At 36.8% G+C, this 17102-nt stretch overlaps 1 protein-coding gene across 8 annotated transcripts in view; it reads left to right on the forward strand.

Annotated features, from left to right (window-relative positions):
- uggt2 (UDP-glucose glycoprotein glucosyltransferase 2) overlaps positions 1-17102 on the forward strand; it is a 51112-nt gene that overhangs the window by 27440 nt on the left and 6570 nt on the right. For 3 of the 8 annotated variants that reach the window (XR_003672563.1, XM_028435177.1, XM_028435178.1), the window contains exons 23-35: positions 432-563; positions 4958-5088; positions 5228-5323; positions 5462-5564; positions 5816-5895; positions 8013-8202; positions 8317-8475; positions 8650-8735; positions 13014-13098; positions 13262-13344; positions 13482-13562; positions 16191-16295; positions 16429-16513. Coding sequence is in view for 5 of the 8 variants with exons in the window: in XM_028435177.1 (XP_028290978.1) it covers positions 432-563; positions 4958-5088; positions 5228-5323; positions 5462-5564; positions 5816-5895; positions 8013-8202; positions 8317-8475; positions 8650-8735; positions 13014-13098; positions 13262-13344; positions 13482-13562; positions 16191-16295; positions 16429-16513 (1416 nt within the window). In the remaining 3 variants the exon portion in view is untranslated. Of the gene's footprint in view, positions 1-431; positions 564-4957; positions 5089-5227; positions 5324-5461; positions 5565-5815; positions 5896-8012; positions 8203-8316; positions 8476-8649; positions 8736-13013; positions 13099-13261; positions 13345-13481; positions 13563-13647; positions 13672-16190; positions 16296-16428; positions 16514-17102 lie in introns of those variants that run through there. The other 5 variants (XR_003672565.1, XR_003672564.1, XM_028435179.1 and 2 more) reach the window with 5 other exon arrangements.

Genomic DNA, 17102 nt, shown 5'->3' on the forward strand with positions numbered 1-17102 from the left:
GTGTTGGAAAAACTAATAACTTGACGCGGCAACCCTCCTCCCTCCCACACCTAATTTGTTATAAAACAAAATAGCTGGGATTTAATCAGGAGTGGGTATATTAATTACAAATTGATTAATCTCCTTTTCGCCCATGCTTTTCTGACAGGTCAGGCTAAAAATGCTTTATGTCACTTAGTGTGTTGATGCAAAACGTCAATGATGCTGAACGATTGCCCAGCCCACATACATTATGCTTTCCATCAATGCATCAAACATTTTTTTGGACAGGCCAGAATGGAGAGAATGTCCCTCCTCAGCTACATTATTGGATCAGTCAGTTATCATCAGGAAATCATATATCACCGTACAAATCTGTTGGATTTATGTGAACCAGCAGTGAGATCAGTTAATCAAACATGCCTAAACAAAGTTTTGTTCTCCTACCTCAGGGCATGGATGCCGACGCCTTTGAGAAGAAATTCAATACAATGGAAGTAGATTTCATCAGGAGTCAACGGCTGTTCTGTCGAGATGTTCTGAAACTGGGACCAGGACAGCGGGCGGTCATTAGCAATGGCAGAGTGAGTGTAACCCACGTTTAACATTATTATACAACACATACTATATATTGATAATGGCTGTAGATGTGTAGATTTTAGGTGTGTGCATTGCCATGAATGTGACGATACGATACAATTCAAGATTTGCATGTCATGATACGATATTTCCCGTTACTAAAAAATACAATATACATTGTGATATTAATAATTACAAATTTACGCTTTACTATGGAGGATGAGGAGTGCCACAATTAAATAGATAAATACATCGTTCATTAAATAATTGAAAGTGTCAATAATTGAAAAAAAATTGTCAAATTAATTAAATGTGCCAATAATTAATTAATTACATTTTTACATTTCATTTTCATTCTGAAAAGTATGAAGTATAAATATGTCACTATTCATTTATTTATTTATTTCATGGTCTGGTGTTGCAGCACTTCATGAATTAATTTTATCTGTCAAACTCGCTCGTCAAAGTCTGTTGGGGCGGGGTTAACATCAATCCAGCCAAATCCATTGCTTTGGTCTTCACTCTTTCCACTCATGGCGGCTGCGACAATGGAGGATGTGCGTGAACTTTCCAGGGAGTTGGTGAGAGATTTTAGACCGCGCTGAAAATGTAGAAGCAGGAATATAGAAAAGAAAAACCAACGTACAGATTGTGTAGTTCTACTCAGTGTATCAGAATAATGTTTACGAGCTCGGCCTCAATCCATTGTCAGGGATCGATTTATCTTTACTTGATGTGCAGGTAACCAATGAAGTGTTAGGAAACCGCCTCCACAGACTGTGATGAGCGATTTTGACAAATAAAATAATTCATTAAATGCTGCAAAACCAGCCCATGAAATAAATAAATAGTGAAATATGTATACTTAATACTTTTCAGAATGAAAATGAAATGTAAAATGGATTTAATAAATTATTGACACTTTATTGGCACATAAAATTAATTATTGACACTTTAAATGAATCAACGAATGGTGTATTTATTTAATTTATTGTGGCAGTCCTCCATACTTTACAGCACAAAATAGTATGAAATACAATTATTTCATTTTTTTTCAAACTTGTGAGAATAAGTAAATGGTAACTAACTGTAATTCAAGTACCAATATGAAAAACAAGTGCTGTTTTTATCAACCTGTCAAATTACATTTTTCAAAAAAAATTCAGATTCTGATTCTTAGAAGAAAAAAAAAAGAACTATACCACATACATCTATAAAAGTGCCCACTGCCCAATTTTATTTTTTTTGAAAATAAAGTGCAATCAACTTCCAAGATGAAATGCATTGAGGTAGTTTAACAAGGTAAATTAATGGTTTTTGTCGTAACAAAACCTAATTAAAAAAAAAATGGATTTGGTTATTTATTGGATCGATACAATAATCGCGCTGTGAAATATCACGATTCATCGCTGAATAAAATTTTTTTTTACACCCTTAGTTTTTTAATGACTAATCAAACAGCTCAAACAAGGCAATACTTAAATAATCCACCTTAGATGTCAGATTTTTCTCTCCTGCTGGTTAAAACAATACATTTTTACTCAGGCTGCTATTGTAACTATAGCTACTTTTTGATCACACACACAGGAAACACCTGCATTCACACAAACCTAATCTTTCAACATTTCTACCTTTTGCTTAAACACATCAATCACAGTCAAAAGCTTTAGCATTGCTTTATGAAACAATGTGTATATTTAGGTGTGGTTCACCAGTACAAGCAGTCACAACCTACAATTCCAAAAAAGATCCCAAAAATAACTTATATATTCAGACTTTTATATAAAATTCTAATAATCAAGCCTAAATGTAATTCCATTAATTAAAACATCTGCTTTCATTCATTTTGCTTATAATCGTATTATTTGATGTTGGGTAATATTGACTTTCAAAAATGTTCTAACAAATGATTTTTACCTCAAATATGCCCACGTAGCAGTCATTAGAGTTACTCATATGGGTTTTGTAAAGCAGTTGTTCCCAAACTTTTTGTGCCCAAGGCACACCAAAGGACAAGTAAAAATCTGAAGGGACACCTATAGCCTTCGATTTGCAACGTGCCTACCCAGCCCTAGTGGTCACGGCACATCACTGGAAATAAGTGCATACAAAGTAGTACATTTAAAAAAAATTCATATTTTTGTGTAGTTGTGTATTGTAATAATTAGGGCCCTATAAAATGCATTTTTTTTTTCTCCAAATTTCATGTTTTCCACATAAATCTTTTTTAAATTCCGTTTTTTTTTTTCTTTTTAAATAATCTTTTTTTTTCATAAAATATTAGTTTTTATCTCTTATGAGAAAAGGTAGATAGATATAAGTTGTAGTTACATGGATTATTCTGACAGCTCGTTTTTAATTATTTATGTCATATAAAGATGTATGAGAACAACAGTAATGTCACCAAATTGCAAATGGTTGACTGAATATGATCAGGTTTATTGATTAAGTTTTGATCAACTTAATTTAAATTCACCTAATTTAAATGATCCTGATGACATCCTTCCAGACCGTAATAATTAAACTGCAAAAAAAGGATGGTTTCATCCACAGCAACAAACAACTTCATCCACAGATGTTCTGTAGCACAGATGAGATGTTAACACACTGTGACTCAAAGCAAGTGAAAAGTTCTGCTCATGTTCTCATGGAGCAGTGCTGCATGAAAAAAGGACGGAGCTTCACAGACGCAGTAAGGGTTTCGGGTGGTTTAGGAGCTGTTTGAAGCGACCAGGACGGGAGGGGACCGGGCGGTGCACCTAATAAACGGTCCCCGTAAACATTTCCTCATTAAAAAAATGTTCCTTGTCCTCACGATGACGCCGTTTCATGTCGATTCTGTTCATTTCCGCGTTCAACATTGGATTTTATTTTCATTGGTCGTGTCTGTGATTCAGTCCGATTCCGTTAACGTGGATTTTATAGGGCACTAAATAATAATGTATGGTTGTTGTCCCAAAATCCCACGGCACACCGGGATTTGCCTCATGGCATAACAGCAGTGTGCTGCGGCACACTGTTTGGGAACCACTGTTGTAAAGAGTTGTCATGGGTTTGATTCAGTTAGTGTAACTTCAAAAACTTGAAATGGTTAAATGTAAACATAAGGGACGAGTGAGCACAGCTTTCACACTGTTGTTTGGGTGTCGAATTCTAGTTTAGAAGTTCCTGCCTAAATGCTTTAACACCTCCCCCCCCCCCATGTTTGTGGAGTGTTTTATTCTCAGCTTTTTCTGCACAACTAGATGATGGCATTTAGGTTCATTGAAGCGTGGATAAATTCAAAACCTGCAGGATGGCGACTCTCCGAGATACGAGGCCACGCTTTAAAGGATTCTCTGTGTTTTAAGAGTCCATTTTCAGCACTGTCAAATCAACATGACTTCCATTTCTCAAAAGTCACAGGTGGCAGACGGGACGGTGTTTTTTTTCTAAAAAAAAAATAAAAATAAAAAAAAATATGTGTGTGAGTACTTGAAGACATCCAGAGCTGATGACTGATGTCTCTGCAGCAGCAGCAGGGCTGACAGCCACGGATGAAGAGGCCAGTGTCTATGATGGCCCTAAAAATTAATGTTTTCTTACATTCTTCCTCAGCAGTGACAAGGCTCGGCTCCTAAAATAGAAAGCAGCACAAAAACAAGCATGATCATTTGATTGCTGTATTCTTTTGCTGAATAATAACTAATTGACCTCATATGGGTCATTCCATGTCTCAAAAATTCAGAAATTTTTACCAATTGTTCCATGATTTTTCGATAGGCACACTTTAGTTTTTTTAGTTTGATCAGATGAAGACTTTTTTTTTTAGATATGGCCAATTTAGTATGTCGATTTTTGCGCGTCCTTATTTTTCTTCCATTTTCTACCTCCAATATCTCAGAAACTACACCACATAGGAAATTGAAATTTGGTAAAGTAATACAGTTCCACCTACTCTCTCAGAATATACAAAAATATCTGCTACACATTCTGTCTGGTGGAAATGCCAGCCCCTTGGGTTTCGGGCTGGAACATGTTTGGTTCTTCAGTAAACTACTTTGAATGTGCGTCAGCTCCCTGTAATTTTATCAGCTTTGAGCTCCGTACATAGACTGTTAAAATCATGAATGAATAGTCAGATATATTGTATGTATTGTTTCTTGGGTGACAGTCTCTTGAAATCCGAAAAAATGCTTATTTTAATTTGACTATTTTCATTGGAGCATAACTGCATGTGGGAATGTAAAAAAAATCTGATCTCTGTTTAATTTATAGTATAATCTTTCTCAGGATATAAAACCATTTTTCTTCATGCAACTTATTTTGGACCACAACTTTGGGGCTATTTCACCACTCGCCAATATTAAAAATCCTTTCACTCGAGATCGTTGTTGTTTGCCTGTGTGTCTTTTGGTAGATACTTGGTCCACTGGAGGACAATGAAGAATTCACCGTGCAGGATTTCCACTTGCTTGAGAAGATTACACTGAGCGGCTCTGCAGAAAAAGTCAAAGCCCGCGTTAACCAGATAGGATTGAAGTCAAAGCAGTATGATATTCACTGAAATCATCACTCCAGTTTGTCTCTCATGTCACTACATTATAAATATGTAAAAAAAAAAAAATTCACTTAAAAACCTTTATTAAGCCGTGCAACTTGATATTTTACATTACGTTTTTTTCCTCAGTGCCAGTGAATTGGTGATGAAAATCGATGCCCTTTTATCAGCAGCCCACAAAGAAGAGGTTAGAAGAGACGTCCACTTTGCAAAAGAGACTCACAGGTGAGACTTTTCATCTGTTTTTGTTTTTAATTCGTCTTCGTTTTCCCAGTTGGGTATTCGCTTGCCCTTGTGTCATACATTTTAAAAATGGTTTTATATAATGTAATCTCATGTTGTGTAATCTTTTCCCCTCCTCAGTGTGCTCCGGCTTTCTCCACGAGAGAACGAAGTGTTTTATGATGTTGTTGCGATTGTAGACCCTCTCACCCGAGAGGCACAGAAGATTTCCTCTCTGCTAATAGTGAGTCGGAATCTTCTCTTTAGTCAATTTTTTGTATCATTAATTCATGAAAAAGCAATGCCACTTGAGAATCACTCTTTTATGTTGAAAGAAAAAGATTCTTGTAGTGGCAAGCCGCCTTTTTCACTGGGAAAACACAGTCAGCCTTATTACGCTAGTGTGGTGTGAAAACAAAACCTAACTAGCCATTTGTGGGTAGATTTTGTCACGTAGTTTGCTGAACAGTGTATCTTTTTCTGTTCATTTTGCAGGTGCTCAGCCAAGTAGTCAATGTTAGACTTCAGGTGTTCATGAACTGCAGGGCAAAGTTGTCTGAGATGCCCCTCAAGAGGTGAGATTGAGCTCCAAACCCGTAATGAAAATTTCTTTGGCTTGTTTGTGTATCTTCACACTTACTGCAGTGTTAGCATCTCTGCCACACACCCTCCCTTTGTAACATTATTCTGCATAGATGCAATCTGCTTAATAACACCACCTTATTGCTTTGGGCCTCCACTCACATCTCTGGGTGATAAGCTAACAACTTCCACCACTGCACTTTAAGCAGAGCACTTAGAACTGTGATGGTGGGAAATAGAAATCCAAGCTTTGGCAATTAAAAAGAGAAATTGGATGTACTATTTACGATTAAGAGTAATTTGTAAATGTTTGCAGTATTTTTTGTCATTTGTTCAACAATGTCAATAATATTTTTATAATAATTGGCAGTTGTCCTGTTTGCATAACCAAAATGTTAAATTAAAATGATCACGTATTGCTTGTTTATACAAATTCTTCTTTAATTAGACCAAGTAGGATATTTTTCAAAGATTTGTTATACATTCACAAAGTCCCAGCACTGGTGCTTTGTGTGACATTTACAGTTGCATAAATAGCAATCTTACAGTGCACCCCTGGAGTAACTCCTGTCAATGGAAACCCATGAATCCTGTTCTGCGTCAGTGAATTCATTGCGCTCACTGGTATTCCTCCTGAAGTGCTCAGACTACAGCAGATGCTGCAGGGCTCCTCATCTTCACTCTCCTACTTTTCCTCCTGTGGAGAATCACTCATCTCACAAATTGGAACCAATCGAGTAAAGAGTATCTGTTTTTCTCTGGCGTTCTAAGTTTAGCGTTTTTCATCACAATCTTTCCTTCTTTTCCAAACTTGTAATCAACTACCACTCAAGAGAATTTTTTCCCTGCAAATAAACTCATTCTGATGCACCTCACCAGTGTAAAAATGCAATTAAAAAAAACATGACAATTACAATGAGCACGATGATTTGTGGCCCCCAAAGTAAATGCATAACTTAAATCCAAAAATATACAAAACAACAACAAAAATACACAAAACTACTCCAAATACACACAAAATTGCGACACTAAATGACTACAAAACCATTAAAATGACAAGAAGACACAATGAGTTACAAAAGCTACAACAAAAATACACAAAATTGCTCCGTTAACACATAAAACTGCAGTATAAATACACAAAAGTACTCCAATATCACACAATAATACAATATAAATACACAAAATGACTCCAATTATCATACAAAAGTACAATATAATGTAAATACACAAAATGACTCCAATAACATACAAAACTACATTAAAAATACACAAAATGACTCCAATAACACACAAAACTACAATATAATGTAAATACACGAAATGACTCTAACACACTACAATACAACTACAATATAAATTCACAAAATTACCCTGATGACATTCAGAACTACAATATAAATACACAAAATGACTCCAATATATTATTTTAAAAAACGAATGTATATTGCGAAAAAATAGATATAATGGACATTGTATTTTATTAAACGGAACAAAGCTTTAAGCATGTACTGTAAATTATTGTGGACATAATGGTAAATGGTAAATGGACTTGATTTTATATAGCGCTTTATCACCACACTGAAGCAGTCTCAGAGCGCTTTACATATCAGCTCATTCACCCAAACACTCTCACATTCACACACCAGTGGGACAAGACTGCCATGGGCTCAGTGTCTTGCCCAAGGACACTTCGACACATAGTCAGGTACTGGGATCGAACCCCCAACCTCTCAATCAGAAGATGACCCACTACCACCTGAGCCACGGTAATGTTATAATTAGAAATGTTCTGCTGCTGTGTGTATGTTTGTTTTCGGCTGAGCAGGAAAAGGCTGTTTCCTGTTCAGCTGTTTCAGATCCCTCACAGTGAAGGAACTGCATATACCCAGATGTCACAACAATTCCCATTCCCTCTCACCTAGAGACAAGCCTAGCGTACAACATGTCATGTTTTCCAACATTCGCTAAGGATGAGAACACATCTGAAGGATAGATTTGTTGTCTCGGTGCACAGGCAGATTGTCCTGAAGTGCCATTCTCTTTTCACACCGAGTTCTATGTTGAATTAATCAAGCATTCGGTTCCTCATCTTTTTCTTTCTTCCCAGTTTTTATCGCTTTGTCTTGGAATCTGATGTGACTTTCTTAGCCAATGAGACGGTATCTCCAGGACCAGTGGCTCGTTTCTCTGAGCTCCCAGAATCCCTGCTCCTCACCCTAAATATGATAACCCCAGACAGCTGGATGGTGCAGGCAGTGCATAGTCCTTATGACTTGGATAACATCCACTTGCAGAAGGTAACGTTTCACTAAGTCAATACCACCCAGTAATTGTATTATCACCTGTAAGTATGGGTACTGCTTTTGTTGCCCCATTGATTTTCCTGCTGTGTAATTTGTGGATGTCCCCAGGTGAGTGGGGTCGTCGCAGCAGAATTTGAACTGGAGCACCTCTTGCTGGAGGGCCACTGCTTTGACCTGTCAACCGGCCAGCCACCCCGTGGATTGCAGTTTACCCTGGGGATGAGTCAAGACCCACTCATGTATGACACTATTGTCATGGCTAACCTGGTCAGCACCATTCTTCATCCCAAAATTAACTCTCTTTTTTTCTTGTAGTTGATAGATTATGTATATATTTTTGAAAAAAATAACATACTTTGCAACTAAATCTCATCTCTGCTATGAATAATTAATATGATAGGGTTTTTTATAGTCTAGTTTTCATTGTTTCCACAACAACAGGGATATTTCCAGCTTAAAGCCAATCCTGGTGCCTGGACACTAAGATTACGAAAAGGAAGATCGGAGGATATCTACGAAATTCTTACGTGAGTATTTTATTTTATTTATTTTTTTGCCAGTTTGGCTAAATTGTTATTTCAGTCATGCTTTTTTTTATTAAATATAAAGGTATTTACAGAAAAACAATCATGTTCTGTAAATGTCATAATCCCCCACCACTTATTACTCTCATATCAACAGGATGGGTACAATCAATCAATAAATAAAAAAATTGATTTATCTCTACAGTTAATTGTATATTATTAATACTGTCAATTTCAAAATGTTTAATGTGTATTTGTATACATGTGAATGTATTAAGGGTGAGGAAAAAAATAGATTTTACAATTTATCGCAATTTTTTTTTGGTACTGATTCTGCTTCCCATATATAAACATACAAATAAAACAAAAAACATCAACTACAAAAATACACAAGTAATCCAAAGTTTATTAAATATTTTCAGTCCACCTCCTTTTTATGCACGAGAACATGTAAATCACCCCATACCTCATCAAAAGCTCCCGGATTTTTCTTTAAGTTTTACATTATTTTCAGTTTGGCTACTTTTTGCCACATTTGGTCATGATGTTAAAATAGAGGCTTTACCCATAGCTTAGCAATATGTTTGTTTTCTGCTAGTTTGCCATTGTACACTTGGTGCTGAAATCCATCACTATAGTAACGCGGAGGACTGCAGACTGTTTTGCAATACAAAGGTTTGATGGGTACGGGAAGCTCTGCTTTGCATAGGCAGGAGACGCTCAGTCAGGAAGGAGGACAGGGTTGTTGTTATACTGTATACAGAAGACTAGACGGGAGAGCAGAATCTGCTGGTCACCTGCAATCCAACTCAGCCTGCAGACTGTCAGCACAGTAATTGTATTTCAGTGAGGTCAAAGGAGGAGCCAAAGGCTTTGATTCTGTCAGGTTTCACAGAATTCTACTCCTCTCGGTTCAACAATATCCAAAATAATATTGAGAAAGGAACTAGCACAGATGCAATTATTGTTTCCCCACAAGTAATAATCCCAGCTGCAGTACACTGCATTTGATGTTCCTACAATCACCGATACGCACGTCTCTAACTATCTTCACGTAAGATTAAGGACACACACACAGCCCTCGGTTTCTTTGGAATCATATCAGACAACCAAGATTTATCCCCCAATCCTCTAGGTGAAACTAAGAGGTGATGTCATTTTTCACCTTGGCAGTGTCATTATTCTTGTGGTTAGCGGCACTCTGCTCTAGTTTGGTGGCCGATCAGAGCCGAGTGGGAGTGTTTGCTCGCTCCAGTCCCAGAGTGTGCATTTTCCTTTCTGCAGCCGGTGCTGCCACTGTGCCTCGGCCTGACAGCGATGAATGAGCAGCCTGCTTTCCTCTCCTCAAACCAGGGATACACATTGATCTCTCTGGTGCTTTCTAGGAGACGCCCTAAAGACTGATTTGCACCAATGACAGCTGAGAGGGCAAAAGACAAGCAGTGCTGGAGAATGTGAAGCGTGTTAGAGAGGGTGGCCTCAGGTTCAATGTGAAGGGGGCATTTATCATAGGGTTAAGGTTAGGATTTTGTCTTAATAAGCCTATGGGTATTAATGGCTAGCAGTGCCTATTGGTCATATCAGCAGGAAGTTTGCTTCCTGTAGTTTCTGCCAGGTAAAATACATTCTCTGCTGGAAATGTCAGACCTGAAACCATTACATTGAACAGTTGTTATGACATTATTTCTGTCCTGGATTTGTCATTGAGTCTAGCAGCGTATACAGCGCGGCTGAAAAGCAGTTGTGGTTAAAAGAATTGTAAGGTGATCCTTAATGGTAATGGAGGGTAATGACTATAGTTGAGTGTGACCCTGGCAGCTGTCCCAGTATCTGCTTTTTTAAGTGTGCGCTCTCACTGACTGTCAATGTGTGCTGTCCATTACTTGCTGCTGTCTTCTTCAGACTGGACTGAACGTTTCTGGCTTGGTTACCATGGCTAAGAATCAAACTCAGTTACTGCCACTGGTGCTGTTCAGTTCTCTCTGTATCTCATGAAGGGTCTGACATGGAATGTGAAGCTGTGTCCTCTGCAACTTCAGGGTCAAACATTATAACAGATTTAAAATTCTAAAAAATGGAAACTTTGAAATGAGTTCAATTGTTTTAAAGAAAAACAATGAACTAATTTTCATTAACTTCAGTGTTGGTGTTATGACATGCCTTTTGGCTTAGGACTGCATTAAAACGTTTTCTAAATATTTTTTATTTGTTGAGTAAAGATTCAAGCTTGTTATTTCATTATCCAAACCCGAGATAGCCACATTATCAACATTCATGTCAGCATTTAGAATAACTACCAATGTGAGCAGTAATATAGGAAAGAACAATGGGTTTTGTATGTTTCTGTTGTTGTTTTGTGTATTTATCTGTTATTTTATGTGTTTTGTGAATTTATTTTGTCTTTTTTGATGTCGTTTTTTGAGTCATTTGGTTTTTGTGTGTGTTATGAGTCATTCTGTCATTTGTGTGGTTTTCTTTGATTTTTTTTGTTGTCATTTAGTTTGCAATTTAGTACATGTGTGTCTGTTTGTGTATTTTTGTTGCCAATTTGTTCTTTTCAATTTTTTTTTGGTAATTTTTGAATTTTTAAGAGTGATTTTGTGTATTTTTTTTGTCCTTTTATGTATTTTGCTGTCAGTGAAAGTGCAGTTTGAAGTCCTTGTACATGACCTCAGGTTGAATTGAACAGATACTTTTTTGCAAAACATACCCAGAAATACTATCTACCCTAGTGTGCTCTATGTTATCTTTGTAAGGATACATTGTACCCTGTACTTAAGTCAGTCGCTGTACACCTCCATCCCAGTTACGCACTCCGGGTGGAGCGACCCTGAAATTTTTTGGTGTTCCCATTCAAATTCCCGCCTGCTTCAGTTATTTTCCTCTGAACCTGGAATAAGTGCAGCGCCCTGGTAAGGTGAAACATTATATTGCACTAGAAGTTTGGACTCAGTTACAATTCAAGCCACACGGACTCATAATATTGCAAAAGAGACTTTCAGAAAGAATCTCTCCAAACTGCCACTGTCACACTGTCACTCTGCCATGGGGTTCAATATGTTCACATTTAACAGTTCTAGACAGGACAAAATGTGTTACATTTAATTATTTTTTATCCGTGCCGTGCACTCCTTTTTCTGCAGAGACGGTAGGTCGTGCGTCGTGGAGCTGATCAGCAGTGCGCATCCGAGTTGCGCTTCAGCTCCTGCTGCTGCTTGATAAATGATCCTCTGACAGACGTCAGACTTCTGTCTATGTTGGTTACAGTGATGTTCAACTATTTTCATACTATGTTCAACGTAAAGCCACAGTTTGATCCACTACAGTGTATATAATAAGTGAAACAAGCTGTCATATGCAGAGGTTGATGAAATGCGCATGGAACAATGGATACCAGAAACTGTTCCCACACATATTTAAATGAGGCTCAGCTTCAGTTCGGACTCGCTCACATCAGCTCCATAAGGCATTAAACAATTTATATTTCAAACTATGTATTATGTAGGAAGCCAATGGTTCTGTTTCACTGCAAACATCTCTGTCTCCTCTGTATTAAAACAGGACGCTCTGCGGAGGTTATTTCCTCGCATCACACTCTGTCACGCTTCAGAGCAGGGACTGTATTGATGACAGATATTGACTGATGTGCTGATCATTTCTGAATGCAGGAATGGAAGCAGTTAATAAAATCATGCTTTCCATACAAACAAACATTAATCTGTCATTAGTATGAGGGGAAAAAAGGAGAGATTTTAATTGTGGTTAGGACAGAAGAATGCGGCCGATCCTCAGTCACACTGCAATAATCTGATCAATAATCTGATCAAATCAACCTTTTATATTGTTCATCAACGAAGGCGTCTCAAATTAAAAGTGTACTTTATAATTTTCATGGATTTCAATGACATTTACAAGCGTTGGGAAAACTCAATTTTCCTTGAAATCAAGACAGCCCAAAAAAATGACATCATGGCCCAGTCCGCCTCCTTTGCTTCAGACCGCCTTCATTCACAGACTACTCGCTTTTGATCTACTTGCGCACGGTGGGCGTGTCAGGAGTCTGGACTGGAGAATATGCGCAGGAGAGAGGTGCGTAACTGCAGGCGCTTAAGTCCAGACTGGAGAATAGGGCCCTTAAAGAATAATGTTTTTTGTTTGTAATTTCCTCGGTTGTTTTAGTGCCATTGAAGAGGCAATTCCCCGTAACGTTGATGTGTTTTTGAAAACAATAAAAAGAAACATTTTTCCTCATCATTTCTTTGTGTTCTTCAACTTTTCCAGGCATGACGGAACAGATTCGCCTTCGAATGCTGGGGATGTCATAGTTGTCCTAAACAGTTTCCACAGCAAGATCATCAAAGTCAGGGTGAGTGTGTATCTGTGGTATTTTATTATTTTCATCAAAAGCTTTGCAGGTGAATCTAAATTGTGCGTCTTCCAGTCAGTGCTGACTATTGATGTTTGATGATGTCAAATGTTGCAAAAAGTTGTCAGAAAGTGACTGCTTGGTGTTTTCTTTGGTGATCCAGGTCCAGAAAAAGGCCGACAAGATCAGTGAAGATCTATTGAGTGAAAGTAGTGAAAGTAAAAGCATTTGGGACTCCATAGCAAGGTATGTCAGCTGTTCTCTAACACAACTGATCTGGGGTTGACCCCTTTAGATTTATGCTCTCTTCCTTCAGCAGTACTCATTGATTGATGGGTATGCTGATGTGACTTCCACTTGTCAATTATACATTGCGGTTTCAGGAGAGCTTACCCCTCCCCTGGATCCAGACTGCAGTATTATGCTGTAAGATCTAGTATTGCAAAAAATATGTGCTTCTGTAGGTATGTGTGTGCATTTGTGTGTTCTCCCCAATCGCTTTCCTAACTGTGTGATCCTGTCTTCTCACTTAATGCCTGCTGTGTGAAGTTTGTGGAGCACTTTTGAGAAAAGGTAGGCAGTTTTGCCGGTAGCTCATTTAACAGCTAGAGTTTTTTTTTTTTTTTTTTTTTTTTTAATCTTACTGATTAGCATGCAGTGTTTATTGGTTTGCTTTCAGTTGTTGGGGCACTCTGAAAATGAGAAATCTGTTTTCATCAGCTCATTTATTACGTACATAATTGTTGTCCTTTAGTACATTATTAAACTAAATACATAGATGTTAGTGCTTTCAGATACCGGTATATATGCTTTACCTTCTTCTTGGTTCTTTGAATGTCATACTATAGGTTAGAAAATGTGACAACACGAAACATGGGCAGCACAGGGAATTACGGTAATAATTCAAACATAAGAATGAATAATCAAAGACTTTTCTTATAGATCTACAGACAGGACCACAGCCTGTAAATAGTAAATTAAAGGGTATTTCTATCATAAACGCAGTGGTGAGACATTTAAGCAATGAGTTTTTATTTTTAAACTATGTGATTTATGTCTTTTATAACGAAATCTTTTATTTTTGCATCCCCTGATCTCGATTTTAGGATAAAAAAAAAAAAAAAAAATCAAATTTAGACGTTTCGCATTACCCATATGCTGTCTTTAAAAAATGTTAGTTTTAGAAATTACAAGCAATGCCTACATTTTGGTGATTTCAGGTTGTGGTGTAGTGATTATTGCTGACATCTGAGTTGTTGTTAGATTTGGTGATTGCGGTAGAAAAACTAGAGCCAGTTGGGATGTATAGGGGAGATTTATTCATAGGCAGATGATGGGATGACTTGCACTGTGATGATAGAAGTGATGGAGGGAATTCTACTGAGTGATTGTGTTGAATTTCGTCACACTGAAGGGTTTATTCAGAGCTCTTTAGATTCCTCCAGAGGTCCAGATTATCACCAAAGTCTGTCAAACAGGCTCCCACCTGAACGACTAAATCCTCTAATCTGAGGAACTCTATTGTCATGCCGGTGGTCCCACATAATGGAAGGTTTAGCCATTGAATACAATTCACATCCAGAGACTCCAACAATGTGCCGGATGTCCAAAAAATAGCTCCGCTACAAAGGGCGAGTGTCTGTGTAATACGGGTTAGAAAGTTTATTCTTAGTCAGCAGTCATATACGGACACTTCTGTTCATGTACCCTGAAAATATACTTTTATAACTGACACATTGTTGCAATGAAACTATTAAAATACCATTATTCATATATATACTGTATATGGAAAATATATATATATATACTGTATGTGGAAAATATTCAATTGGAATAAATGTAACTTCTTTTTTTTTGACTAAATAAATCAAAATTTTAGATGTAGAGTCTCCTGTTTCTTTGACATTTACTAGAATCTCTGACAGGTTAGATTTGTTGGAATTGTATGTTGGAGATTATTCTTCTTTAAAAAAACAACAAAAGAAAACCTTAGTCTGGCTTCAGGTAATGGTGTAGAAGTCAGAGGTAGTCTGTGCTAACTGTTAGCACACTGTGGAGAGAAGAATGTCATTTTAAAAGAGGATTAGGAAAGTCAAATTAAAAGCACAATAACAGCAGTGGTTTCCAAACTATGGGGCAAGAAAAAAAAACATCTAAATTATTCTGTGAACTTAACTCCATCCATTTTCAGAACCACTTTTTTCAGGGTTGCGGTGGTCTGCTGGTGCCTATTTTCAGCCCTCAATGGGCGTTAGGTGGGGTACACCCTGGATAGAGCGCCAGTCCATTGCATTAACTTAACTCTTACTGTTTTAAGATATGTGATTGCGCATTGTATGTTATTTGTATGAGTTATGAAGAAGAAGAAGAATCAGAATTTCTACCTTTTTTTTTTTTAAAATCATTTTTACCCATTTTTGTTGAACTTTTTTTCTGCAATGGGTGGCCCTAAAAATGTTTGTATTCTTCAAAGAGGGAGTGCAACTAAAAAAGTTTGGGAAACACTGATAACGATAATATGTGATGGTGACGTTTTTTACCGTATTGGTGTTGCTCACCAGCTGTGAAACCTAATTTTAGACTCTTTTCTTCACTTCTTTATTTAAAACCGTTAGCAACATTTTTAGATCTCATTGTTGGTGGTGTTTAATGAAGGTATTAATTGTATCAATGTGATTTTTCATAGAATGTATTTCTCTGTAATAGATGTAAAACGAAACCACACTAATGAGTTTTGGATGAAAACATTTTTATTTCAAGCACTAGATTAGTAAAAAAAAAAAAAAAAAAAAAAAAAAAAAAAAAAAAAAAAAAAAAAGATTAGTAAAAACGAGAGCTGAACTGTGGAGATCAAATGAATCATTTTCATTTCCTGAACATTACTATCTTCATTAGGGATATTTCACATAAAAATAAGAACTCAGTTTGCTTCCCAGCATTGCCTGGTTTGTTAGAAGCTATCATGACTGGTGTTGCGTCTGGCTTCATAACAGCATGGCAGCCACTGACTTAGGAGTTGATTGATTGTCACTGCGTGATGATGTACATCCATCGGTACGCTTCAGAGTCATGGATTATTGCCTCATTTGCAGCATCGCAGGTGGGAGCTCAAACAAGGAACAAGGAGAAAAGCAGAAAGAAGATATTCTCAATATATTTTCTGTGGCCTCAGGCCACCTCTATGAACGCTTTCTGAGGTGCGTACATCCAACACACACACACCAACACACACACTCTAAAGTCTTCCCTTAACTGTGGACTTTAAGTTTCACTCAATGCTGATTCTGGCTAATTAGCTTTTAATTCTATTTCTCTGTGTATATATTTCAGGATAATGATGCTATCAGTCCTCCGTCACACAAAAACACCAGTGAAGTTCTGGTTCCTTAAAAATTACCTCTCTCCTTCATTCAAGGTATGTTCTACACATAGACTGTCACTGTATACTTGTTTATTGGTTTTATACTTTTTGGTAAACCTCTAGTTTACATATTGGGTTTATCCTTTGTTCGAATACAAATATTGTTTCTCAAACTACTTTCTTGTAAATGTATGAAGAATTCTCTATTTCATAAAGTATATAAACTCATGTCAAGACTATAATGTAGCTCTTAAATTCTAGGTCCCACATGAAAAATGCATTATGACTTGAATTTGAGTTTAACAAGCCATTAAATCTAAATCATTAAGAAAAAAAACCCAATAAAAAACATTTTTTTTTAATTTTAGTATATTAATACAACATTATGTGTTTTTTCATTTGTATTTTCTCAGAATCTTAGACATATAGGTGCTGGTCATATAATTAGAATATCATGAAGAAATTGATTTATTTCAGTAATTCCATCCAAAAAGTGAAACTTGTATAATGTATACATTCATTTCACACAGACTGACATATTTTAAGTATTTATTTCTTTTACGTAAGTAAGTAATGTTTATTTGTGTAGCACCTTTCACAGACAGAAGTCACAAAGTGCTTTAAATATCAGCTCATTCACACA

The sequence above is a fragment of the Gouania willdenowi genome, chromosome 21 (genome assembly GCF_900634775.1).
Source record: "Gouania willdenowi chromosome 21, fGouWil2.1, whole genome shotgun sequence".
Taxonomy (NCBI): Eukaryota; Metazoa; Chordata; class Actinopteri; order Blenniiformes; family Gobiesocidae; genus Gouania; species Gouania willdenowi.